We start from the raw sequence: 27,385 nt of genomic DNA, 5'->3' as shown, positions 1-27,385 counted from the left end.
CCAGAGAGACTAAACAGAAAAGTTGAAAGGCAACTTCCAAGTTACCTCCTCAAAAGACATCCGTCGTAGGCCCTTTTCCTCTTCTTTGTCTCTTCTACCATAGTATTACCTGGGATATGGATGTGATGCTGGGATCTCTAGCAGCTGTCTTAGGCAATCAAGGCAAGGTCCACACCCTAAGGTTAGTGGATCAGAAAGAGAGAAGGAAACTGTGTGGGTCCCTGAATAAAAAGAGCTGTCATAACAAACCTGGTAGACTATTTTATATGAGAGAAAAAATAAACTTTCATTTTGTTTAAATCACTGCTAATTTGAGTTTCTAGTTGCATTATAAAACAAAATTGTATTTTTAATTGATTTTAGAGAGAAAGGAAGAGGGAAAGAGAGATAGAAACATCAGTGATGAGAGAAAAATCATTAATTGGCTGCCTCCTGCATATCCCCTACTGGGAATTAAGCCCAAAACCCAGGCATGTGCCCTGACTGGGAACTAACCGGGAATTAAACTGTGACCTCCTGGTTCATAGGCTGATGTTCAATCACTGAGCCACACCGGCCAGACCGGTTTTTGTTTTGTTTTGTTTTAAATAAAGAGCTAAGATCTGATGTGGACTCATAATTTCTATGAAATTTTCAGGAGATGGTTCATGAGCATGGATCCCATCAATGTTTCTCTCTAGAGCCTAACAGACTCTTCACATAGTTTCAGTTGAGGAATATTTTAGAATGAATGAAGATACTTTTAAATGAAAACAACTCTAAAATGTTGCCTTTAACAACATTAGAAATACATCCCAATTTGGTATTGTTTTGATTATAACAATTTGCTTCAAAGATCACATTAAATATATTTCTTTCTCTATCAATATTTGATCAAAGGTAATATAATCCTTATCTGGTATTCCAACTTGTTAAAATTATAGAGATTTTTTATTATACTTATTTTAATTTTATGATTATGTTATTTTATGATTTACTTCCATAGCATTCTGCATAAAGTAAAGTGAATCAGGCAGGTCAGGCTGAGTTATGCCAAAGGAACAAGCCATTCCAAAATCTCACTACTTTAAAACAACAAAGGTTTTAAAGGTCAGCAGAGGGCCCTGTTCCATTTTGTCCTCATTCAAGCTGATGGAATCTCCTCCATTCAGACAAGGGGGTAGGGAACATAACAAATTGTCCATTGGTTGTTAAAGCTTCCATTCATAAATGACACATGTCACTTCCACTCACATATTATTGGCCAAAGAAGTCACATGACCACACCTGACTTCAAGGAGCAGGGAAGAAGTGCACCAGGCAATGTATTTAGGATGAGCATCCCAAAATTATTGGAGAACACTAGTCACTACCAGATATAGCATTTCATAATTAATTCTGAGCTCATGTCTTCTCATTTCAGTCTTCTCCTGAATTTGCTTTCAGTAATTTTTAAAGATAAGAAACACTTGGTTGGCTAATAGAACAAGCCAACTACATTTATTATGGATAGTAATATTTTCCTGAGGAGACAGGGGATTGGATCTAACTCTTCTAATCTGCTTGTGTTTGCTTCTGACTACCTGATGATGAAAGGCAAAACAACATGGCTTCTTAAAGTCTTATCAGTGAAGCCTATATTATCTTAGGTCAGTGGCTCACTAAGTGTGCAGGACTCCTGGGGGACCTCTAGAATGCAGATAAGTCCACAAAATGCTTCCTTTTCCAGACATATCTGCTTGTGACCAGCTTTTCTCCATGCACTGCATCCAAGATAACATATTGCAACAGATTGAATGCAGAGCAGACATGAGAATCCAATCCTCTTTTATTAAGCCAAACATTAAAGAGATGTGCAAAAAAATCAGTTCTGGAGAACATATTCTTATGTAAATACATATTTATGATAATATGCAATGGGTGATTGTTATTTTAAAGAAATTAATAAGAACATGTAATTTAAAATGTTCTTACTTTTAACTTTTAATACAGTAAATATTGATTGATAGGTATAATCTACATAAGCCAAAGGTCTTTGGGGCCCTCAGTAATTTTTATTTTAACTTTTTGTTTTGAAATAATTATCCTCAACATATTTTAATAGTTTAAAAAGTCCTGAGACTAAAATGTGTGAGAACTACTGTCTTAGATAATAATACCCTGCTTGGTAAATTTTAATTTTCAAAGTAAAGAACCACTAAGTAACATTTTCTCTACAATGAGGATTTTAAGAATCAATAGTATAATTATGGCAATTTGTATTTACAAACTGGAACATGGCATTGTGAAAATGTAGCCTGTTGTTGCAGAGAGTAGTTTGACATATCTATATTGAAATACCAAATAAATTGTACATTTGGATTACAAAAGAGTATGTTCAGTTAATCTATTTAAGACTACCTGAGAATCAAAACCAGTCACTTAATGAAGATATATACAACTGGAAATAACTAAAACTCACCTACAAGAGGTTAAAAGTAAAATAAGAAAATTTATATTCTCATGGAAGAGTCCAGATGTTAGATGTTTCCACAGATGGTTATTTGATAGGCTCTGCAGCATCAAAATATTCCAGTATCTTTACATCCTTCCAACCTGCTAGTTTCAGGATCTTGGCTCATGTAAACTCTAGTTAGCTCAAAATCCTGATATCACACATAAATACAAGATCAAGAGGTAGAACATGGAGGAGTGATGTGTTTCCTTACATGATTTTCTTTTAGGCAGCAAGAAATATTTTTCCCAGAAGCACATTGGCAATCTAACACTGACTCCTTTTCAAAAATCACTGATCAGAATTGGATCACATGATTGCTCAAACCAATCATTGGGAAGAGGAATGAGGTTGCCATGATTGGCTTAGACCAGTGGTCGGCAAACCGAGGCTCGAGAGCCACATGCGGCTCTTTGGCCCCTTGAGTGTGGCTCTTCCACAAAATACCACATGCAGGCGCACACATACAGTGCGATTGAAACTTCATGGCCCATGCGCAGAAGTCGGTTTTTGGCCTGGGCAAGTCTATTTTGAAGAAGTGGCGTTAGAAGAAGTGGGGGGTGTCGTTCGGTCGGGCAACGGGAGACACGGTGCAAGCTGCAAGCGGGCCGCGGGATACGCAGCGTGGGGGAGTTGCACGCGATTCATGCAGGAGTTGAGTGAGCCAGTCAGTCAGCAGTCATATGTGCAGTGGTTAGTGCTAGTTGCGTCCACAAATCGTGCGCGGGTGACAAAAGTAAAGTTTATTAAGTTAATTTTAGGGAACGTTGTGGAGTGAAAGAAGATGTAGTGTCGAGGATTGAGAAAGGTATGTTGAGATGGTTTGGACATATAGAGAGGATGAACAAAAGGAGATAGACGAAACAAGTATACAAGACGGGTGTGGATGGGAGAGTTGGAAGGGGTTGACCTCAGCGAACGTACCTCAATCAGATTGAGGATGTTTTTAGCAAAGGCCAGCTTAGGAGTACCCTACTTAAGTTAATAACAATGTACCTACCTATGTAGTTTAAGTTTAAAAAATTTGGCTCTCAAAAGAAATTTCAATCGTTGTACTGTTGATATTTGGCTCTGTTGACTAATGAGTTTGCCGACCACTGGCTTAGACCAATCATGATTCTTTCTTTGTGTTTGAGGAAGGGCCTAGGTTTTCCAAAAGCACTTGATTTCTTCATATCTGTACAAAACTGTGCATTCAGTATAGAATAAGACCAACATATGCTTTTAGCAAGAATGGGGGTGCGGGGAAGTGGGGAATAGCTAAGCTAGTTAACCAGTAGGTTCTTACACAATCCTGACAACTGAAATTTCTCATCTTAGTAGCTGAGGCAATTATGGGATAATGGGAACATTCCAGAGAAGTTTTATAAAAATTATACTTGCCTGTTTTCTTTCTTTCAGTTAGTCGTTCGTCATTGAATTTCTAGCAGCATTAAAGTTATAGGAAGTCTCATTTTCTTAAATCTTCATTGACAGTTCATTCTTAACGTTTTTCTTCTGTAAATTCCATATATATCTCATTCAATAACAACAGAAAGTCAATTCTACTCAACCTCATACTACTACATTTTTGTTTCCTTATTTAAATTATCATGCCTTGCCGAAACCGGTTTGGCTCAGTGGATAGAGCGTCGGCCTGCGGACTGAAAGGTCCCGGGTTCGATTCCGGTCAAGGGCATGTACCTGGGTTGCGGGCACATCCCCAGTAGGAGATGTGCAGGAGGCAGCTGATCAATGTTTCTCTATCATCGATGTTTCTAGCTCTCTATCTCTCTCCCTTCCTCTCTGTAAAAAAGTCAATAAAATATATTTAAAAAAAAAAATTATCATGCCTATGTCATTGCTGACATATTGTAGTATCACACCTTTTAAACTTAATGCTTTCAGTTAAAATTTGGCTTCCAATTAAACTGGGAGCCATTCACATATTTAAAGAATATCAATTTCACTCTAAAGTACAATAAGTTCTCTAAATAATGAGTACAAGTCAGAAACAAATACAGAAAAAAAATACTAGTCAACATGTCCTTTACTTTATGGAACAACCTACATACCAGCTGTCTGGTCTCCCCCTAATGGTATGAGCCAACCAGGGAAGGTACATATTTTCTGCTATGATTTTGTGTTGTCTGGCTATAGCAGGAATGGTTTATAGATCATTTAGAAAATTTTTTTTTTCATATCTTAGTTTAAATGTCATCTCTTCAGAGGCTTTCCTTGACCACCCTGTTTAAAAGAGGCCTCCTCTAATTACTTTGTATTAAATCACTCTTCTAATTCTTTCTATAGCACTCTTGCAAATCTGTAATTATCTCCTTTTGCATTTGTTTATTTTCTGTTTCCCATTTAGAATATAAGCATAAGAAAATATGTTGGTCTTATTCTATACTGTATGCACAAAGCTTAATACAGTGCCTAGCACATAGTGGCTGATCAATAGATATTTGAGTCTAGTTTTCTCTTCTGAATTATCTCTCTATTTTATGCTATATCTGAAAGCAAAATTTAAAACCAAACCTTTGTGTTTACTATATTTTGGCATTTATATTTAATAATATACAATATTAAAATTGAATAGTTAAAAGATACTTACCATAAGGTGTCAAATGTGGTAAAACAGTAAAATATAGGAAAATTTCTTTTATGTCAAATTGATATATTTTTATATACTTTATTTTTATTTTATATAGCTTATTAGGTATGAAAAATGAACCTATTTGGGACCAGCAGAGTTTAGAAATGTCTAGAAGTGAAGCCATCAAGAACTCACAATAGTTTATTTGTACAAATCTTCAAATATATTGTACCTTCAATATACTTGGAATTGGAATTGCCTCAGGAGTCTCATTGTGGTTTTATTAATATACATCCAACTGTAACCATAACATACAGCATGGACTACTTCAGGCCTTTTAATATTATATGTTAGTGTTGTTATTAACCAAGTAAGAAAGTTACTTGAAGGGTACAACGAAATGTGGCTGTTTTCAGTGGAGATATTCCCATGTATGAGTGTGATTAGCACAGACTTGCTAAATCTCTCTCTGAGCCATCTGTGAGCACCTTCTTGGCTTAAAACAACACACGCTGGCTTTGCTCAGTTCTAAGCAGCTTTTACCACAACTGTTATCTTTACTTAAACCTGGGAAGATTCTCAAGTGCCTGAAGCTTGGAAAGCCACCTTTCGCTAAGAATCTGACCCTCAAATTGAAAAAAAGACTTCAATTAAATCAACTATCTCAAATGAGATTTTTTTGGCATAAAATGCTGACCACAGAAATTCGCATCCAATTGTAAGGGGGGTGGGATGTATTAGCTTACTAATAAATTTAGAATACATTCATGTGTTAACTTTTTAATGATGCAAAATAAAATTCCTAATAACTTGAGTATATTAGCTTGCTCTTTAATTCAATCTCAAGTTAGGGGGATGCAAATGCTCCTTTTATACTGGCCTCAGTGTGTGCTCCCGAGTTCTGGTAAATCCACAATAGTGGAGACCTCACTGACAAAGACCTGACAGATAGTTTGTCACTGCACTCAGTAGTTGGAGGCCTACCTCCTTATTGCAGCCCCAATATAATCTTTTCTAAAGAACCTGTTCTGACCAGAACATCCAGCATGGAGTGTCGGGGAGACTGCACTGCAGTAAAACTACCTAAGAACTGCCTGGAGACCAGTGTAAATGCAATAGATAAGTTCTAAAGTTCTAATAGACATTACAACAACCACTTTTCCTTCCAAAGATGCATGTGCTTCAAAACCTACACCTCAGAAACATTTAAAATAGGCTTGAATTTGATTGTGGTGTTTAGTTCTTCAAGTCCAGACTGAATGTGGTTAGAAATCCTTTAATGTCATATTTAAAGTTTTTATTTTGAGGTGTACTTTGCGCACCATAAAATGAACCCATCTTAATTGCACAGGGTGATGGCATTTAGTAAGTTACAGAGTTGTACACCCGTCACTCCATCCAATTTTAGACATTTCTATCACTCCCAAAAGATCCCTCATACATATTAAGTTTAGGGTTTTTGTATTGGATTTTTTTCACAACTTTTCTGCATAAAAACAATAATATACTTAGAATAAAATGTTAAAATGCTAATAAATTTGACTCTGTTGGCATTCAGAGACAAATGATTAATTTTCCTACAAAAGGATGTACACTTTTAAAAAGGAGACTAATTAGGCATATGTTACAGTTTTCCTTAAATAATTTTCATAAAATCCTGGATAAAAGGGGATGTGTATGAAATGAGAGTGACCCCGCTTTTGTGCAAGCAAAACCAACATTATTCAGATAGCACATGGTAGCCATAGCAGCTGTGAGTGATTATATTCCTCGCATTCCTTAACACTTCTGTTTCTCACCACAGCCTCTAATTGGAGAATAAGTCATACTCTAGCTGAGGTCATCCTGTCCATCAAAAGGGCAGGGCAACATCAGGTCACATTAAAATGGAAATCTAGTTCAAACTTTAATTTTCCTTCTCATTGGTTAATATTTTCTGGATAATAGAGAGAAGAACATATACATTGCTTTTATGTACTTGTGATCTCTTCCATTCTTCCTCCTCAGGGAACATCATCTAGCACCTTTTCTTCAAGGAATGCTTCTTTTTTGTCATCTTATAGTCATGCAAAAATCCAAAGACTAACAATAAAGCATGTTAGCTACATATGTATCATGTGTAATGTGAATTTATAATACTTTCTTTTAGTAAAATATAAAAGTTGATGGCTTAGATGTCTTAGAACTTTAGTTCCATGAAAATAGGGAGTTTTGTTTACTGACATGCACCAAGCTCCTAGAAATGTTTGTTGAATAAATCAAATGCAGTTCTTTCTTAAATTTTTCAATACTTTTGATCCTAAAAGATTATGTAGACTTTTTACCTCATTGATGTGTTATGAAAAGTATGTTGATATATTATATAAAGTACATAATATAGAAATGGATAAGTTCCTAGAAAAATACAACCTAACAAGACTGAATAATGAAGAAATAGAAAATATGAACAGATTGATTACTAGTAAGAAGATAAACCTCTCAACAAACAAAAGTCCAGGACCAAGATAGCTTCACTAGTGAACTCTCCCGAACATTTAAAGAATGAATATGTTAATCAAAATGTTCCAAAAAATAGAAGAGGAGGTAATACTTCCAAACTCATGTTACCCTGTTACCAAAACCAGACAGGGACACTATATAAAAAAAAAGAAAGAAAGACAATTACCTGTCAATATCCCTGGTGAATGTAGATGCAAAATTCTTCAACAGAATATTAGTAAAACAAATTCAAGAATCATTTAAAAAATCATACCATGATCAAGTGAGATTATTCCAGGGTTATAAGGAAGGTTCAATGTCTGCAATGTTACACACCACATTAACGAAATGAAAAATGAAAATCATATGATCATTTCATAAATACAGAAAAAGTATTCAACAAAATTCAACATCCATTTATGATAAAAACTCTCAACAAAGTGTGTATAGAGAAAATGTACCTCAACATAATGAAGGCCATATATGACAAACCCACAGCTAACACACTCAGCAGTGAAAAGCTTATTTTTTTTACTCTAAGATCAGTTACAATACAAGAATGCCCACTCTCACCACTTTTATCCAACAAAGTATTGGAAGTTCTAGCCAGAGCAGTTAAGCAAAAAAAGAAATAAAAGGCATCCAGAGTGGGAAGGAAGAAGTAAAACTTTTTCTTTTTGCAGTTGACAGGATATTATATATAGAAAACCCTAAAGACTCCACCAAAAAAACTGTTAGAACTAATAAATAAATTCAGTAAAGTTGCAGTAAACAAAATCAATATAAAAAATCAATTGCATTTCTATCTACTACACTTATAGCAAACTATCAGAAAGAGAAATTAAGAAATAATCCTATTTACAATTGCATAAAAAAGAACAACATACCTAGGAATAAATTTAACCAAGGAAGTGAAAGAATTGTACACTAAAAACTGTAAGCCATAGATTAAATAAATTGAAGACATAAATAAATGTAAAGACATTCTGTGCTAATGGATTAGAAGAATTAACATTGCTAAAATGTCCATACTATCCAAAACCAACTACAGATTTAAAGCAATCATAACAGAATTCCAATGGAAATATTCACATAAATAGAAAAAACAATCCTAAAATTTGCATGGAATCACAAAAGACCCTGAATAACCAAAATAGTTTTGAGAAAGAATAACAAAGCTGGAAACATCATGCTCCCTGATTTCAACCTATATTACTAAAGTAACTAAAACAATATGATATTAGCATAGAAACAGACACATAGATCAATGGGACAAAATAGAGCGCCCAGAAGTAAACCCATGTATATATAGTAAATTAATTTATGACAAAAGAGGCAAGAATATACAATAAGGGAAGGACAGTCTGTTCAATAAGTGGTATTGGGAAAACTTGACAGTCACATGGCAAAAGAATGAAACTGGACCTCTATCTTACACCATACACAAAAATAAACTCTAAATGGATTAAACACTTTAACATAAGACCTGAAACCATAAAACTAGAAGAAAACATGGGTGGTAAGCTCCTTGACAGAGAATTGTTATTTTTTGGATTATTATTATAATTAGAGAATTATTTTTTTGGATTTGACACCAAAAGCAAAACAAAAGGCAGGAAAAACTAAAATAAAGAAGTTGGACTATATGAAACTAAAATCTTCTTCACAGCCAAGAAAACCATCAACAAAACAAAAAGGGAACCTAGCAAATAGAATTTATTTGCAAATCATATATCTGACAATGGTAACTATCCAAAATATAGAAAGAACAAATACAACTAAATAGCAAGAAAACAATCTGATTTAAAAAATGGGCAGAGGATCTGAATGGACATTTTCCCAAAGAAGACATACAGATTGCCATCAGGTACCTGAAAAGTTGTTCAACACCCCTAATCATCAGGGAAATGCAAATCTAAACCACAATGAGATATCACCTCAAAGTGATAGAATGGATACTATAAAAAAAAAAAAGGCAAGAAATGGCAAGTGTTGGTGAGGAGGTGGATAAAAAAGGAACACTTGGCACTACTGTTGGAAATATTCACTGATGCAGCCACTATAGAAAACAGTATTGAGATTCCTCAAAAAATGGAACTACCATATAATCCAGAAATTCCAGTTCTGGGTATTTACCCAAAGGAAATAAATACAGAATATTGGAAAGATATCTGCACTCCCATGTTCACTGCAGCATCCATATATATATAAAGCTAGTGACTGTAATGGCCATAACGACTGTAACGACCGGTCGCTATGACGCCCACTGTGGCCAGCAAACTGGCCCGATCAGGGGGTGGGGCTGGCCAGCCAACCTCTCGGCCCCACCCCGCTACTGGCCTGCCCCTGATGGGACTCTCCACCCAGATCAAGAGCGGGCCACCGGCCAAATACCCCCTCGCTTCCCCCCAGCCAGCCCTGCCCCCAATCAGCCCACCCTACCACAATAGGCCCACAGCCTCTCCCCCTGTCCAGCCTGCCCTGATCACATCCCCCACCCCAATAGGGGGCAGGGCTGGCCAGCCAACCGCCTACAGCCCCTCCCCTGGCTGGCCACGCCTCCGGTGGGCCCCCACCACCCTGATCGGCCCACAGACCCTCCCTGTGGCCCACCCCACCCCTGAACGCCCCCCTACTCCCATAGGGGCAGGACTGGCCCTCCAACCTCCTGCAGCCCTTCCCCCCACCTGGCCCCACCCCAGATGGCCCCCCCCCCACCCCATCAGAAGCACACCGGCCAACCACCCATGGCCCCTCCCCCAGACCACTGACCCCCCCAATTGGCACCTCCCACCCTATTCAGGGGCAGGGCCGGAAGGCCCACCACCCACAGCTGGCCCCACCCACAATTGGCCCCCCAACCCCAATTGGGGGTGGGGCCCGCTGGCCAATTGCCCATGCCCCCTTCCTCCAGCTGGCCCAGTCCTAATCGGGCCCTAATTGGGGCGGGCCCTCCGGCCAACCTTCCGCCATCTCCTCCTCCCAACAGACAAGCCCCGATCTGCCACTACTGGGGCCAGGCCGGCCAGATCCCACCCGTGCATGAATTTGTGCACTGGGCCTCTAGTTATTTATAATAGACAAGATCTGGAAGCAACCCATCAATGGAAACTTGATCCACTGATAAAGAAGATATATATATATATATAATTCAGCCATAGAAAGAAGAAAATCCTGCCATTTGTGACAACATGGACAGGCTTCGAGGGCATTATGCTAAATGAAATAATTCAGACAAAGGCAAATAATGTATGATCTCACTTACATGTGGAATCTAAAAAGCAAAACAAAACACCAAACTCAGATATAGAGAATGAATTCGTTGTTACCAGAGAGAGGCAGGGGGTGGGGGTGAGTGGAATGGGTGAAGGTGGTCAAAAGGTACAAACTTCCAGTTATAAAAGAAGTCCTGGGGATGTAATGTATAGCCTGGTGCCTATACATTATATTCTAATGCATGTTTGAAAGTTGGGACTTTGCATACTTTCTCAGTTTTAAAATGTCTCATCATAAGAAATAGAATTTGTAATTGGCATGGTGATGGATGTTAACTAGACTTACTGTAATGCTCATCTTGCAATATATACAAAATATACAAATATCAAATCACTATAACTGAAATGATTATAATGTTATATGTCAACTATATCTCAATTTTAAATGCACTTTGGGGACCACATAAAATTCTAAAACAAATTTAAAATGTAACATGAATAAGTAATATTGGCCTGTCCACATTGGAAGTCAGTTTCAACACCTGTGTAAATAGGTGGCATAAACAGAATTTATAAACGGAAAATTTGGGATTTTCTAGCTCTATTAATCCACACTTATATTTCCCAGTCTACCTAAACTTGGTCAATCTTGCCATATATTTATCGATTGATTCTTCCTTTTTCTTTTTAGTAATGCATTCTTTCTTTCACGATTTTAAGACAATTGATGTTCTCTTACATTATACCACTCCTCCACACCAGATCTAATTACCTTGATTCAGCTTGTGTTCCAAGCCACGGATTACATCATTTATATACCATTTATATATACACTAGAGGCCTGGTGCACGGATTTGTGCAGGGGGGTCCCTCAGCCTGGCCTGGGGGGATCAGGCCGAAACTGGCTCTCTGACATCACCCAAGGGGTCCCAGATTGTGTGAGGGCAGTTCCTGGGTGACGCACCCTAGAATCAGGCTCCCTCCTCTCTGGTTCTGGGTGCGTCACCCAAGAACCACAGCTGCCAAGTCACCGCAGCTCAGCAGCTCCTGTGTTGAGAGTCTACCCACTGGTGGTCATTGCGCTACCAGGGAGACAGTGTGACGGTTGGACGGTCGCTTAGGCTTTCATATATATAGGTCATTATATATCACTAATGCACATTCTCCGACTGCATGAGAATCTTCCTCAGGGCTACTAACCTCATTTCTTCTTTCCTCCTAGGGGACCATAAGCCATCATCCAGTCCCCTCTCTCTAGAGCAGAGGTTCTCAACCTGTGGGTTGCGACCCCTTTGGCGGTCAAACGACCCTTTCACAGGGGTCGCCTAAGACCATCCTGCATATCAGATATTTACATTACAATTCATAACAGTAGCAACATTACAGTTATGAAGTAGCAAACGAAAATAATTTTATGGTTGGGTCACAACATGAGGAACTGTATTTAAAGGGCCAGAAGGTTGAGAACCACTGCTCTAGAAGCTCTGTTCTCCTGCCTCCTCTCATCATCTTATCCTTTCTTGTACCCTAAAAAGAAACCCCCTCTATTGACTCAGAATTCTACTTCTGACTCTTTTTTCCCCTCAAATGGGTAGCAAATCTTGCTTTTATTTATTTACCTCTACAGTTCAACATACTGGGGGGAAAAGGCTCCTGTCCTCCTGTCCCCATACAAGCAAGATGTTGTTTTAAAGTCGCTTAAACTCCTTAATTGCCAAATTCAATTAACACATATCCTTATCTTGTTGACCCCTTGGTGGCACTTAATGTCTTGGACCTTTCCTTCCTTGTTGGAATTCTTTCATTCCAAGTTTCCACCACACTTGCTCCACAAATGTACCTTCTACCACCTTCACCATTCCTTTTCAGTGAGATCGTAGTTGTTTTATTTATTTATTTATTTATTTATTTTATTGACTTATTTTGCATACTTTCTCAGTTTACAATTAAATGTTGCTCTCCAGAGCTTTGTACTTGGTTCTGTTTTCAAGCTACAAAATTTCCCTGGGAAAACCAATCAATTCCTACAGTTTTAGTTACCACCTAGTCTATTATGATTCCCACATGTAAATCTTTAGCCCTAAACTCCCTGCTGACCTCTAGATCTTATGTTTCTGGTTGTCCCCTGGGTACCTTCTCCACCTACGTGTTACCAAGCTTTCTAAAATCTATTAGATCACTTCTGGGTTCCTTTCTTTTTAGTATTTTACATTCAAGAAGGAAAGTTAACTAAATACTTGGTAGCCAGAGGGGCAGATTATGGGACTCTGATAATGCTGTTTATTTCTGTGCCCCTTCTTTGTGGTTACATGGTGGAAATGTATACCTGCTCCTTTGAAATTAGGTGTGAGATGACTTGTTTTGGCCAGTGAAAAATATTGGAGGTGATGTGTGTCACTTCTAGGTGGAAGCCTTTAAAAACTGGCATCCACATAATTTTATTCCCGTCTTCCTGTTATGGCAAGTGGCACCACTGCAGAGGAAAGAGGTTCCATTATCTTGTATCCTTCTGTGAAGGTGAGTGCAGCAGATCTCCTACCAACCAAAACTGGACATATAGCATGAGTGAGCAATAAACCTCTATTAAGTTAAACCTATGAGATTTTGGAGTTCTTTATTATTGCCATATGGCCCAGCCTGACCTGACTGATTCAAGATCCAAAACCAAATTCACCAATTTTTTGCTTGCACTTTATCCTATATAATAAAAGCCCAGCAACTGTAACGGTGTAATGACTAGAATGACTGTTCGACCAGTCACTATGAGATGCATTGACCACCTCTTGGTCCCTCCCCCGGCCCACAGGCTCCAATCGCAGGATGGCGAACGGGGAACCATGGGGAACCGGGGTGGGTGGTGGTGGGGCAGGACTGGGGACTGGCGAGCGGGAGGAAGATGGCCCTGATCGCAGGCTAGGCCTAGGGACCCTACCTGCACACGATTTTGTGCTCTGGGCCTCTAGTTAACAGATAAAAAAACATCAAATCATCTGACCTGACTTTCCTCCTGTATTCTCTGTTGCCTTATCTTTGAGCCATCACCATCTCTACCCACTTCACCAGGCCAGAAAACCTGGGGGCATATGTAATCTTCACTTTCATGTCCATCCACATTTTATGATTTGGCTAGTTCTGTAGATTTTATTCCCTAAGTATCCTTCAAATATAGTAATTCTTTTTTTTAATCCTCACCTGGGAATATTTTCCCACTGATTTGTAGAGAGAGTGGAAGGGAGGGGGAGAGACACACAGAGAGAAACATCAATGTAAGAGAGACACATCGATTGATTGCCTCCCCCTGCACCCCAACCAGGGCTGGGGATCAGCCTGCAATGGAGGAACATGCCCTTGATCAGAACTGAACCCAGGACCCTTCAGTCTGAGGGCTGACACTTTATCCAATGAGCCAAACCGGATAGGGCTCAAATATGTTCTTTCATGTACAGTCTATCTTTAATATCTATCTTCTCATCTGTTGCCTGAAATATTGCACTGACTTTGTAAATTATCTCCTTCTCTCTATTATCAGCGTTCCTTAAGTCCATCTTCCATAGGGCTGCCAGAGTGATTTTCATACAATGCAAAATTTGATCATTCCACTCTCCTGCTTAAAATCTTCACCAGCACTTACAGCATCAAACTGAAATGCTTTGGCATGGCATACTAGGCTCTTAATAGTCCAAGTCCTTTCTATCTCCTCAGCCACATCTCTGCTCTAGCCATACCTAGCCCTAGAACCACTGTTCCTTCTCCTCCCTCCCTGCACGCGCACACATGCACACACACACATACACACACACACACACACACACACACTGTACTATTTATAGGCTGAAATTGCAAATTCTAGAAATTGCAACTTACGTGCCATTTACTCTAAGAAGGCTTTTGTGGTTGTCCCAAACAGACATAGCTACAGTATTTCCTCCCTTGTGCCACTTCTCTGAGTAAAATATGCTTTTGTTCCTTAATATGGCACTTTTTAAAAACTTTTGCTTATGTGGCTATTGTGATGACCATAGATAGTGACGACCATATCCTCTTACAGAAATGGGAGCTATCTTATTCGCCATTATATCTGGAAAGCACAGTACTTAGCATATTACAGGTTCCTCAAAAGATGTTTACAGAACTGAAACAATAGGCCATTTGATCAAATAGCTCAACGTTTGGTAAAGGCCTATATTTTATTAAATAGCTTAAAATTTGTTGAGAGTTTACTATGTGTTAGGCACCATAGTAAGTATTCTGTAATTCCAGGGCAGTGATTTTCAACCCATGTGCCTTGGCACACTGGTGTGCCGCAATAATAAAAAAGAATGAATATATTTGAAGAATACTTAGGGAATAAAATCTACAGAACTAGTCAAATCATAAAATGTGGATGGACATGAAAGTGAAGATTACATATACCCCCAGGTTTTCTGGCCTGGTGAAGTGGGTAGAGATGGTGATGGCTCAAAGATAAGGCAACAGAGAATATAGGAGGAAAGTCAGGTCAGATGATTTGATGTTTTTTTTTTCTGTTAATAGAGTGCAAGATAAAGAGGTCAGTGCCCCTGACTAAATAGGCACTGACCTCTTTATCTTTAAATTGTCAAATTAAAAAAAAAATGACAACAGCCAACACAACAATAGCTATCTGGTGTGAATGAATCAAAATTAGACCTATTTTTTTTGTTAGATTGGCAAAAAATATATTTATTAGTGTGCCGTAAAATTTTAGTAGTTTATGTGTGCCATGAGATGAAAAAGGTTGAAAATCACTGTTCTAGGGCATTGAGACAGACATTAAGTACCTATCATTACAAATTTCATTATATGAAGCAAACCGTATCTCACCTTCCTAATAGGCCTTAGATATTAATCCAATGGATTATTTTCCTATGAGTAGCTGAATGAATAGCAGAGACACTATACTTACATTCAAAGTGTATTTTTTATCTACAACTTTTAAGGGGAAGTCAGCTCTAATATTTAAAACATTTTGAAAAAATATGGCATTTATATATCATCTTTCCTTTGAAGCACAACATTTATCACATTTAAGGGACCTCTGTAGTGAGGGGTAATTTAAACAAGAGAAACGGGTCACATAGAAGTTGACTAACTTGCCCCATATCATAACTTTTCAAGATATCATCATTCTATACATACTCTGCCCCCACAAAATAATGTTCTAATTATCATTGAGTGACAAACTGCCAAGAATTCTATATATAAAACTCAAGACTTATCTTCAGGGGACTAATAATATGTTGGGAAAAATCGCGACTCCAATTTCTGGCCTTCTTGGCTAGAACATTCAAGGTTGTACAATTTATCTCTTCTGGATTTTGTATTATCTTCAAATAATAAGAGGCAGATGTATGAACACAGGTATACTTTTTATAAGGAGTCCATTCGTTCACCCATCTTGTATTATGCCGGAAAGAGGAGTTAAGGTCATTTCTTTTCATTTATTCGCATCCCGTTTTTACAATATGGGGTGCAGAACCAGTTTCATTTGCCAAAGGCCAAAAAGCCTTGAAACTTGGGCGAGTCAAGCATTAATTACCAGCCACTTGGCCCATTTGCAGAAATACACAAAACGTGTAGAATCAGTTAATTTTATCCCCTCCTAATCTTTTCACTTGGAAATTGGCTGCTCGGGCGAATGTTGTTTTTCTCTCCGCAGCCATGTGTGAAGAGCGATTAACACTCGCTCGACAAACCCCTTCCCGGGCCATTTGGGAGCTGCACGCGTTCACACCCGGGTTCAGTCCGTTTCGCCTTCACGCGCAGCCTTTTTGTTTATGCGGCGAGCAGGGCAGAGAGGGGCGGAGAGGGAGCGAACCTCTCAATGTGCAGCAGGCCTCGGGGAGGCTATATAAGCTGCGCGGGGCGCAGGCCTGGTTTGTGCAGGGGCAGGTTTTTCTGTGAGCTGGCAGGGGCCTTCGGCCTAGCCCCGCGGCGCCATGGAGACGGCGGAGCGCGCGGAGAGCGGGGCCGGCGAGTGCGCGCACTGCTGCCGCCTGCAGCCCGCGGCCCCCGAGGGCCCCGCGCGGCACGGGAGCGCGGACTCCGGGTACCGCCCTGCACTTCCTTTACCGCATCCCTCCAGCGCATGCCTCTCCAGCTCCTCCTCTCCGCTCCCGCCCTCCACTCCTCCTTCCCTCCCCACTCCCCCGGGGTCCACGCTCGGCAGCGATCGGTTCTGCCGAGTCTGGGCTCATGTCTCCTCTGCGCGTCTTTGCTCCCCACTCCGCAGATCCGGAGGCTTCTGGAGACCGTGGGTTGACGCACGAGGAAAGCAGGAGGAGGAGACCCCGCACCACGCCGAGGAGGTGGTGAGTGAGCTGCGCGTGGCTGGCCGCGCCTCCGAGGGGCGCAGATAGTTCTCCTGGGCTGGGAACGCCGGCCCGAGGGAGACACGCGCCCGGCCAGCCCCTCGCTTAAGATCGCGCCCGCTGGAGGTCCTGCGGTGGTCCTACCCGTGGCCCTGTTGGTGCTGATGAGGCGAGAGCAATTGCGACACGGGGATCGGGCCAAAAGCGAGGCTGCAAAGAGCCCTGGGGTCACTCTCCCTGAGGGCGCGAGGAAGGCTTGGTCCCGCGAGTTTCCAGGTTCTAGAAAAAGGTGAGTGATAACTATGATTCATCTCCTTACGTCTCCAGATGCCCGGGATGACGGAAGCCTCTGGAAAGCTTTCGCGATACAGGCACCCAGTCAGGTGAGTGACAGGCCAAACCTAAGGTCTCCTGCTGCTCCAGCCCCTGGAAAGAGCCAGGGACTTTGCACGGCCCAGCTCAGCAGCTGGTCCTGCAGTTTTTCTATTGGAAAATCCTGTAGGTAATATCTTCAAGGTTACTTTATCTTCCCAGTCCCAGAGGTCTTTTAACTCATCGAATTGAAAAATGTAGGCGCTCACACTCTCACTTAGAAGAACTGTTAATCAGCGCATCCTCGGTAAGAGGCTGAAGGAATATTGTATAAATAGGGAAAGTGAACAACGATATAGTAAAAGTTGAACGTTGACATCTTGTGCCTGCAAAAGTTGTTTGCTTTTTAAGGTCAAGGCGTCCGAATGCAATTGACTTCACACCAGGCAAAGTGTATATATTCTTATTCTCCTGCAAACCAGAAGGAAGAAAGATGTTCACAGTTGCAGTTTCATAGAAGAGGGAGCTTGCTACCGTAGGAGAAAACGGAAATTCGATGAAAATTCTATAGGTCCCTAAGGGTCTTAAAAGGGATCACAAGTTGTAGGGCATAACAAGGAGGAACTAGTTTCCTACTCTAATCACAGGAAGTCAACCTTTTTGAATGATTCTCTGTAGCTTTTATTCGGGTAAAAGGTTAATTTTGCAGTTTGCCTGCTTCAGAGAGCTGTTAGGTGAAGAGCTATATGATGTTTGTAACTCGCCAGCCTGGCTATGTGTTTATAAATAACATGTTGCTTGCCAAGACCGGTTTGGCTCAGTGGATAGAGCGTCGGCCTGCGGACTGAAGGGTCCCAGGTTCGATTCCGGTCAAGGGCATGTGCCTTGGTTGCGGGCACATCCCCAGTGGGAGGTGTGCAGGAGGCAGCTGGTCGATGTTTCTCTCTCATCGATGTTTCTGACTCTCTGTCTCTCTCCCTTTCTCTCTGTAAAAAATCAATAAAAATATATTTAAAAAAATAAATAAATAACATGTTGCTTAATTTCCTGCCATGTGCTAGCACTAGTGCAGGACACAGGAAAAAAATAATCATGGCCCCCTGGGAAGTGTGAGAGAGTTCAATTGGGTCAGTGTTACACTTCAGGGCATGAAGTGGGGAGTGGGGAAGAGTCAGGAAAGTGTATCATAGGTTGTGGTCTTCAAGTTAGCCAAATGTTTGTAGGTGGGGAAGGCAGGGCCAGAAGAAACAGCATAGGGAGAGAGATAACAGGGTCATGGAACAGCATGGCTCCTCTGGGAGCATCAAGTTGCTGGAATTTGGGTGTGTGAAGCTGTGGTCATTCCAGAGAGGAAACCAGAGGCCAGATCTTGTGCACCTTGGTGCAGAGTTTTGCCCTGATCGTGTAGGTAGTATTGGGGATTACTCAAAGGATTTTAACCAGAAGAGTAGTGTGATCAGATTTATATTTCAGAAAAATCACAAAGGAAATTGTATATACTAGTAGTCTTAGAACACCAACGTGAAATTGAAAGGCATTGCAGTTGTTCAGACAAGAATGCTAAAGAGCCATTCTAAGGCTTTGGATGTGGGATGGGACTGGGTGAGTTGGGGGTATACCTAGGTGACAGTAGATTTAGGCTTATAATGTACTGGATATGGTAGATGAAGAAGAGGTAAAAAGACAGAATGGTTCCCTAGTTTGTGGCTGATGACCAGGTTGAATGCTGTACTAACAGATTGGAAATTAGGGCTAAAACAGATTTGGGGCACAAGATAATGGGTCCAATTTTCCATTTATGGTATTTAATGTGCCTATGGGGCATCCCAGTGGCAATGTCCATTAGGGAGCTGCCTATGTAATTCAGGGACTCATCATCAAGTTCTTAAGTGGAAAGGCAGACTTGGGAGCTTTGGAGAAATCATGGCAGTGGGTCAGGTCATTCTGGGGAGTCCAAGAGGGGAGATGATCACTTGTGATAAAACCATGGGGGAAGGCCAACACCTAACCCGTATACAGAGAAAGAAGCTCCACAAAGGAGACAGAGAAGACTTATCCAGAAGGGGGAATTCAGGAATGTAGGGGGTGCCTGGAAGAAAAACGGCCAGTGGGAAATTCTGGGGAGGATATGGTAACAATTAAACAAGGGTCTTTGTGTTGAGCAATTCCAGTAACACATTAAAAAATCTATTTGTTTCATATACAAGCAATTCTTTCCTATTCTGAACTACTGTAGAATTATGTTTGCACTTCTCTTGTTTATTTTACTTTTTAAAATTTCTATCTTGAGTAGTATTATGTGTTTCTAATTCTTTTTACTCAATTGTCAACTTCTTGAGGGTAGGGATTGTGATTTATTCTTCTTTTAATTATGAATTATGTCCGGCATAAGAAAGCACTGAAATATTTATTGAATGACTGCATTATTAATGGTTACTAATTTGACACCAAAATTGTAAACTATTTTTTACCACATTGCTAAAAACAGTTATAAACTACATTGCCTTTTTTTTTTTTTTGCCTTTTAAAATGGAGTATACTGAGCATAATGTACCATCTCTTTGTTAGAATCACTCTATTATATGAGTTCATGGGGCTATTTACACTGAAATGACTACACTGTTGTTGGACATTCAGCCTTATCCCTACTCTTTTCTTTTCCTTGGATGAAAAATAATAGATCAGATGACAAGTTTAGTATTTTTCAAAAATTTGAAATTCTGAGGTAAACATGTTTACTGCAAATTATTTGTATGAAACCAGTGTCATTCTAATTCTCAATATGGTGTCCCAAATTTGATTGGATGGGGAAAGGGAAGGGAGATGGGATCAAGATTGGGCTCAGAGGTAACCCTGCTGTACCTCAAGTTGTGAGCGCATAAGCAAACTTTTAAAAATAGTGCTTTTTGTACTTTTCTAAACTTACATTGGCTACATCTGTAAGAGTTAAATGTGTGAGCTTTAAGCAAGATTCTTGGTAATTTCTGCCTCTGTGTAAGGGCATAACATTTTATTGTTTTTATGAAGCTGTCAGAATTTCTAATGTAATGGTAGGATTCATTTTTCTCCCTAAGAAATTTGGAAATTGGAAGATAAGCCTGTTTTTGTAAAGAATAAATATATCTATAATGCCTGAAGTAAGCTAAATATTGATCTTAGGTTTACACAGGATTCAGTGTGAATTTGTTTGACTCAATTTACAACTTGGATAAAGATTTAAAATAATCAACCAGTTATTGATACTTTGGCAAGTGGACTCCATGAAAGCTGTGATAGTAGCATTTTAAACCCATTTCTTAAGACTGTGTCAAAGTACATAAATCAATTGTTAAAAATACATGGAGTTCTTGACTTTGAACATTTCATGAGTAGAAGGATTTTAAATATAAAAAGATAAAGTGTATTATGTTGTCTGCTTTTTTCAGACTATTTTGGCCAAAATCAAAGTGTTATGATTACTTATATCAAGAAGCAGAAGCTCTTCTGAAAACTTTTCCAATTCAAGCCACAATTTCATTTTATGAAGATTCTGATAGTGAAGATGAAATTGAGGAACTGGTCTGTGAAAATTAATCTGATTAGTTACTTTTGATGATATTAAACATTTGTAGGTTTTAAATTTAGTGTGCAAATATATCATAATTCTTTAAATTTATTTATTTGTATGTAAATTATTAATAAAATGAATATTTTGTAAGTACTATAGTAGTTGGGCCTTTTTTAAAATCCCTACACTGTTATTCAATGCTGGAATTTAAAAGTAGATGCCATTTACAAATATCTTGATTGTACTGTAAACATTTGGAGCTTACAAAAGATAATTTTGATCTCAAACTATGAAGTTTATCTCTAGTAATAATTTTGCAAATATTTAGTTATACTTTTGCATAGAATGACAATATTTTCAAACTGAATCTTGTAACATCTGCTATTTCCTATTGATTTCCATTGGATATTGTAGTTACAGATGAATATTATTTGATAATGAAGAAAATCACCTTATGTCCCAATTACACGTTATTATTATGTATTTGCTAGCAGATGGTGAAAAAACACTTTAAATCATTGTCTGTAATTGAGAATGGGAATTAGTATCAGGACTATTAAATTTTAGGCATTTTTAATGAATGATGAGTCAAATAATTCTCTCTTTAATACTCTTCTGCTGTCCTTAAATCCAGTAATAAAATAGCATGGATGTTCAATACTTATGGCAGTACATTGAGGAATCCCTAGAATTAAAATGTCTAAATGGGCATTACTTACATGGAGTCTAAAAAGGGCAGCCAAATGGTCAGAGTTTGATAGTGTTTTTTCCACTTTCTCTCCAAGGGGGAATTTGGGCAGATATGAAACATTCTCCAACAACATCACCTTCCTTTGCTCTAGTTTTCTGCTCTGATATTCTCATGAAAGCATTTTCTTATGGAACGAGAAATAAGAAATTCTCAGTGATTAGTGTTTTAAAGTAGATTTATAGAATACAACTCTTTTAATGTGAGAGAAAAAGAGTACTTTGCAAGGTAAAGGTAACAATAAACTATGGTAATGAATGAAGTTCCTTTTAGCTCAAATACAATTTTTTTCACAATAAACATTTCAATTGCAAATAAAGAATGTTTCTGCAATATTTCAGAACAATAATAGGCAGAGGTAAAGGTCTGAGATGGTTACCTAGCTAAGAAATGCCTCTTACTTGAATGGCTATTTATACTCCCTCATTTTCCTGTCTAACTGAAAAAAATGACAGACATTAATTTACAGACACTTTAAGGACAAGGCAATTGAAATAGGGCAAGTTCAAACCATAGTTCAGACTCAGGAAAAGTTAGTAATGGAATGAGGCTGTGGAGAGTTATTTAGAACTATATTTCCTCTGAAAACTTTCTCCCTTCACTGCATTCTGTTCTCAGATGTGTGTGTTCCCCAAGGAAAATACTCATCAGGTCTCCAATATGAAACCTTGAGACTTAGAGACTGCTGTTTACCTGCATGGTATTTGTGCTTCTCATCGATATGTTGGAATAGTATGAAGAACCACTGCCATTTATTGAGTGCCTTCTTTTATTTTTTTCTTTTTGATTAAGGTATTACATATGTGTCCTGATCCCCCCACAATATGATGTATCTCAAAATCACCATGCTGAATGAAAAAAGCTGGATGCCACCAAAGAATGCATATTTATATGATACCATATATACAGAATTCAAGAAAATACAAATTAATTTATATACCCACGGATATGTTTGAGTGCCTTCTTTTAACCAGGCACTGTTTTATGTAGTTTACATCATCTTATTTAATCCTTACTAAAACATAAATTCATTATGCAGATGGGAAAGTCAGGCTTTGAGATACTAAAGTACCTTGCATAACCTGACTCTTAAATACTGCAATTGGGGGTGGGCTGCATCAGTATACAATTCCTTGTATCTTTCAGGGAAGGCAGGAAGTTAGATGAAGAGGGAAAACTCATGAGCAGGCGAATGGAGCAGAAGACTGCACTAACGTCTTTGACCCATAATGTCAGCCATTAGCGGGGGTTCTTAAAGGTGAAGTTTTCTCTTCACCTCACAGGAGTGGCTGTTTGCATTTGTCACCTTGGTTTTTAAAGCTCCCCTTTCCTGTACAGCTTGGTGCCTTAGAGGAGAGGGTTTCAGAGAAATCAGAATTCTAAGTTGTGTAATGGTAGTGCTTGTTTAACAACGGACAGACACTTGTGGGTGAGTCCGCAAGCATTTGGTCTTAGATGCGGTCAGCACCAAGGCTAAGGAACAGCTTCACTCTGATCTTACGCAGAACAGCTGTCACGTCCCCGCGGTGCTGAAGTTCAGGCAGAACTAACGGAGCATGCGTACTTTCCCCCGGCTCCGCGTCTCCTCCCCAGCTAACTCCCTGTCCGTCACGTTTGCCCCGCCCTCCGCGACTCGACGTGCTGCGTCATGGCGCGCCTCACCCCGGGCGACCCCGGAAGTGGGTCGGGGGCTTGGCCTCTGCCCGGCCTCGGAGCCGGCGCGGGAGGTGTAACCCCGGAGGGGTCTGGCCCAGCGATCCCGTCCAGCGGCGGACCCTAGGCAGGGCCCGGGCCGGGGGTCCAGGATGCTGAACATCCCTTCCCAGTCTTTCCCAGCCCCCCGCTCGCAGCAGCGCGCCGCTTCCGGGGGGCGTAGCAAGGTAAGCGGCTGACAGCAGCGGACGGTCAGGCTCAGCGCTTGCCTCCCGCGGCGCTTCGGGTTCCCGCACAGCCCCTTCTCCCCTTCCTCCCCTCTCCCACCTCCGGTTCTCACCGCCGGCCCTTCCTTTCCTAGTTGGCAGTCTTTCTGATCCCAGGCTGCCCCATCCCTCGAACTCTCCTGCCCCCCTCTCCCCTCCTAGTCGCTTCTCTTCCCAGCCTTTACCCCGTCCTGTCCGTTCCCTTCTTCCAAGTCTCCCCGCGGACTAAGTTCAGATGTAAATGACAGGCCTGGCACTGTGCTTCCTGACTATAGGGACTGGGTATTGGCTTTCTTCCCTCAACCTGTCCTCCTCTCTGGTCTTTTGTTCTCTTTCTGGGGGAGTTCTGAGGAATGGGCGTCTCAGCGGAAGGGAAAGGTTGGGCAGTGGCGACAGTGACCCGAGACTATCCCTGCAGGGGTGGGGGCTCCCCGAGCTCGGGGAGATCGGAGAAGGGAGACCGCATGTCTGCAAACCTCCGGTTTACGGAGCCTTATCCTTGTCGAAGTCATACTGCCCTTCTTTCTTCCTCTGGGACTTCAGTTTTTGTGTTGTTGTTTATCACTGCCTTTTCTACAGATAACGCTTGATGACTTCGAAGCGAATATCCCTGTTAAGTTTTTGTTGAACCTAGTTACCGTTAGCAACAGGTGGAATACAATGTATTTTACATTTGCAAGATTTAATAACATCGTCTCCTTTGCTCATTGCAACATGAATTGCTGGCTCCTGCTATTTGTTGGTTCCTCATTCTGTAACCACATCGTGTTTTGTTTTTGAGACTTCCACCTGCTTGGACCACTCCGTTTTCATTTATGGGCTCTTAGGGCTTAGCATCATTTGGGACCTTCACCGTCATCTCTTTTCTTTTCTCTTCTTTCTTTTCTTTTCTTTCCTTTCTTCTCTTCTTTCTTTTCTTTTCTCTCTTCTCTTCTCTTCTCTTCTCTTCTCTTCTCTTCTCTTCTCTTCTCTTCTCTTCTCTTCTCTTCTCTTCTCTTCTCTTCTCTTCCTTCTCTTTCCTCTCTTTCTTTCTTTCTCCACTAAGACCTGGAGTTTGACTCTAGATCAGAATTATGAGTTCAGGGATCTGTAGCTCTCATTAGCTTTTCAGAAGTCTGTAAACCCAACTATAATAATAGTACAGCCGAGATTTATTCAGTGCTTACTGATGGCCATGTATGCTCTAAGTCAGCGGTTCTCAACCTGTGGGTCGCGACCATCGGAAAACACACATAGCATATCAGATATTTACATTACGATGCATAACAGTAGCAAAATTACAGTTATGAAGTAGCAACGAAAATAATTTTATGGTTGCAGGGTCACCACAACACGAGGAACTGTATTAAAGGGTCGCGGCATTAGGAGGGTTGAGAACCACTGCAAGTGTTCTCATTGCTTTACTTGTATTCACCCGTTTACTCTTTACAATGATCCTATGAAGTGGATGCATGTGTTATCTCCATTTCACAGAAAAGGAATCTGGTGAAGAATGTTGCCTTAGATCTTACAGGCTTGATGTGATGTGACTCTGTGGCTGTGGTTTTTTATTTATTGTTCCACATGTCATCTAGCCATTTAATTATTTGTCCCCTCTTCCTTGATATTTGACCTGTTTCTCTTCTTAAGCTGTAGGGAGCAGCTAAAGGGTCAAGCCTTGGATTGACCTGTGGCAGAGCCACATACAAGTCCCAGCTTGAAGGGCAGAGCCCTCCTAGCACAATTAAGCTTGACCTTATAGTCCTCCCTTGTTCCTTCCTAGGTAGCTAATGGGCTGCAGGAGGTGCAGCAAGTGCTGCCAAAACAAGGCTTGAGTAAGGAAACTCGAAATAGCATTGTAAACATGTTGACCACTCCCTTGTTTTGCTTTGTGTGATCTGACTATAAAGTTGGGCTTACAGGCTGGGTCACTGTTTCCTCATCCAGGCAGTGATCCACCTGGTCCCAACTGTATTCTCTTGTCTGTTTTCTTTAATCCTTCACTGCCCCTCCTCAGGTTCACCCTTGGCTGTGCTGGACGAGGTTCATTAAGCTAAATGTTTGAATAGGATAGCCTTTCCAGAGAAAGAATCTATGAATTAGATGATAAGTTTCTGCCCTTCTCCATTAAAACTACTAATCATTTTCTCAATATCCATTTAAAGGAGACAATTTAGAGGCAAAGACAAAAGATTCACAGGTGGTGATGGCAAAGGTGAATCTTTGGGTCCAAAAAAGAGAACAAAATAAGATTATTGTGCAACTCAAAGGGAAGCTAAGACTGTTTTTGTTTTTTCTTTGTGAAACAAGCTACTCTTGAACATGTTAGAAGCTGAGTCAGGATTGTATGAAATGGGTGGACTGAGAAATAGAACCTAGTTGGGGAGGTTGTATATCATAGTAGTTAAAAATCAGAGACTTTTAAAAAAATATGTTTTTATTGATTTCAGAGAGGAAGGGAGAGGGAGAGATAGAAAGAAACATCAATGATGAGAGAGAATCATTGATTGGCTGCCTCCTGCATGACTCCCACTGGGGATCGAGCCCAAAACCCAGGCATTTGCCCCAACTGGGAATCAAACTGTGACCTCCTGGTTCATGGGTCGATGCTCAACCATTGAGCAACACCGGCTGGGCAAGCACAGACTTTTGAATGAGAAAGACCCAGATTTTTTTCCCAGCTCTACCACTTAACCTCTTTGACTCAGGTGTAAATGGAATGACAGTACCCATTTTATAGGGTTGTTTATAGGATTAAGTGAGATAATGTTTCTTGTAGCACAGTCTTGGTATACTGAAAGCACTCACTAAATGTAACTAAATACCTCTCATCTTTTATTTAAGTATCAAGGATTGTGTGTACAACCCTTAGCACAGTGCCTGGCTAAAGTATGCACTCAGTATTTGTTAGCTATTATTATTTCTACTAACACTAGTAAATAAATATTTACTGAGAACCTACCTTATTCTACAGATAGGTCTCTGTTTTCAAGGAGTTTACTTTAGTAGGCTGCATGGACTAGTAAACAGGCAGTTATAAATGCCATAAATACTTTAATAGTGTGTTATGATAAGTTGGGGTCAGAGAAGGCTTCTGGAGGAAATAATGTCTGCAGTGGAGTGGGGTGATAGATCCAGGCATGGAGCAAGTGTTTCATCGCAGTCAAGGAGTCTGTTTCCATTTTCCCATTTAGCTAAAACGTATAAATGGGAAGGAGCAAAGTTAAACCAGGGAGCTAGTGAGGTTAGCTATGACCACTTCTGAAGGGCCTGGTAAACCACTGTAGGAAATTTAGAGACATCATTAGAAGGTAATGTAGGGAGCCACCAACAAAGGAGGGAGAGCCCATGATTAGATTAGCATTTTCAAAAGATTGCTTTTAAAATACCATGTAGAGTATGGAATCCACACAGACAAGAGAGACAAGTGAATTTGGTTTGGGATGGGAAAGGTCATAATCTTACCCTTTACTTTGTTTATTGGGAACAAATGACCTAGAAAGATTCAGTGATGGTAAGGATGAGATGATATAGGTTGATAGGAAGGAATATAAAATTAGAAAGGCACCATAGACCTGTTAACTTGGTTATTTTGGGGGTAAATAAATGCCTAAAATAGGTATGACTCAGGAAAGTGAGGTATGTACATGTCTTAGTCTGTTCTGGCTGCTATAACAAAATACCATTGGCTAGGTGGCAGATAAACAATAGAAATTTATTTTTCACATTTCTGCAGGCTGGGAAGTTCAAGATCAATGCACGAGCCAATGGCCAATTCTGTGTCTCATAAAGGCCTCATTCCTGTTTCAT

At 40.2% G+C, this 27,385-nt stretch overlaps 2 protein-coding genes across 4 annotated transcripts in view; both read left to right on the top strand.

The window, feature by feature from the left end:
* The first annotated feature begins 16,698 nt into the window (after positions 1-16,698).
* RIPPLY2 (ripply transcriptional repressor 2) lies at positions 16,699-21,005 on the top strand. Its single transcript, XM_070418161.1, has 4 exons — positions 16,699-16,808; positions 16,992-17,070; positions 17,398-17,453; positions 20,808-21,005. Exons 1-4 carry the CDS (start codon positions 16,699-16,701, stop codon positions 20,953-20,955), a joined length of 393 nt encoding a protein of 130 aa, XP_070274262.1. The 3' UTR covers positions 20,956-21,005.
* A 2,361-nt stretch (positions 21,006-23,366) lies between these two features.
* The window catches only part of CYB5R4 (cytochrome b5 reductase 4), a 70,583-nt gene continuing 66,564 nt past the window's right edge, over positions 23,367-27,385 (top strand). For 2 of the 3 annotated variants that reach the window (XM_070418159.1, XM_070418158.1), the window contains exon 1: positions 23,367-23,557. In XM_070418159.1, coding sequence (XP_070274260.1) covers positions 23,483-23,557 — 75 coding nt within the window. In that variant the 5' untranslated portion in view covers positions 23,367-23,482. Of the gene's footprint in view, positions 23,558-25,766; positions 25,791-27,385 lie in introns of those variants that run through there. The other variant, XM_070418160.1, reaches the window with a different exon arrangement.

Source organism: Myotis yumanensis, unplaced genomic scaffold (genome assembly GCF_028538775.1).
Source record: "Myotis yumanensis isolate MYYU_CA2020_CCGP unplaced genomic scaffold, mMyoYum1.0.hap1 SCAF_6, whole genome shotgun sequence".
NCBI classification, from domain to species: Eukaryota; Metazoa; Chordata; class Mammalia; order Chiroptera; family Vespertilionidae; genus Myotis; species Myotis yumanensis.
The sequence above is the reverse complement of the archived record's forward strand: the minus strand, read 5'-3'. Positions and strand labels throughout refer to the sequence as shown.

What these genes read in the sequence shown, in the direction of transcription:
- RIPPLY2 (XM_070418161.1), top strand. Translation starts at nt 16,699, where the DNA reads ATGGAGACGGCGGAGCGCGCGGAGAGCGGGGCCGGCGAGTGCGCGCAC. An exon ending in CACGGGAGCGCGGACTCCGG is followed by an intron (nt 16,809 to 16,991) that starts GTACCGCCCTGC and finishes CCCACTCCGCAG; the next exon opens with ATCCGGAGGCTTCTGGAGAC. An exon ending in CGATACAGGCACCCAGTCAG is followed by an intron (nt 17,454 to 20,807) that starts GTGAGTGACAGG and finishes TGCTTTTTTCAG; the next exon opens with ACTATTTTGGCCAAAATCAA.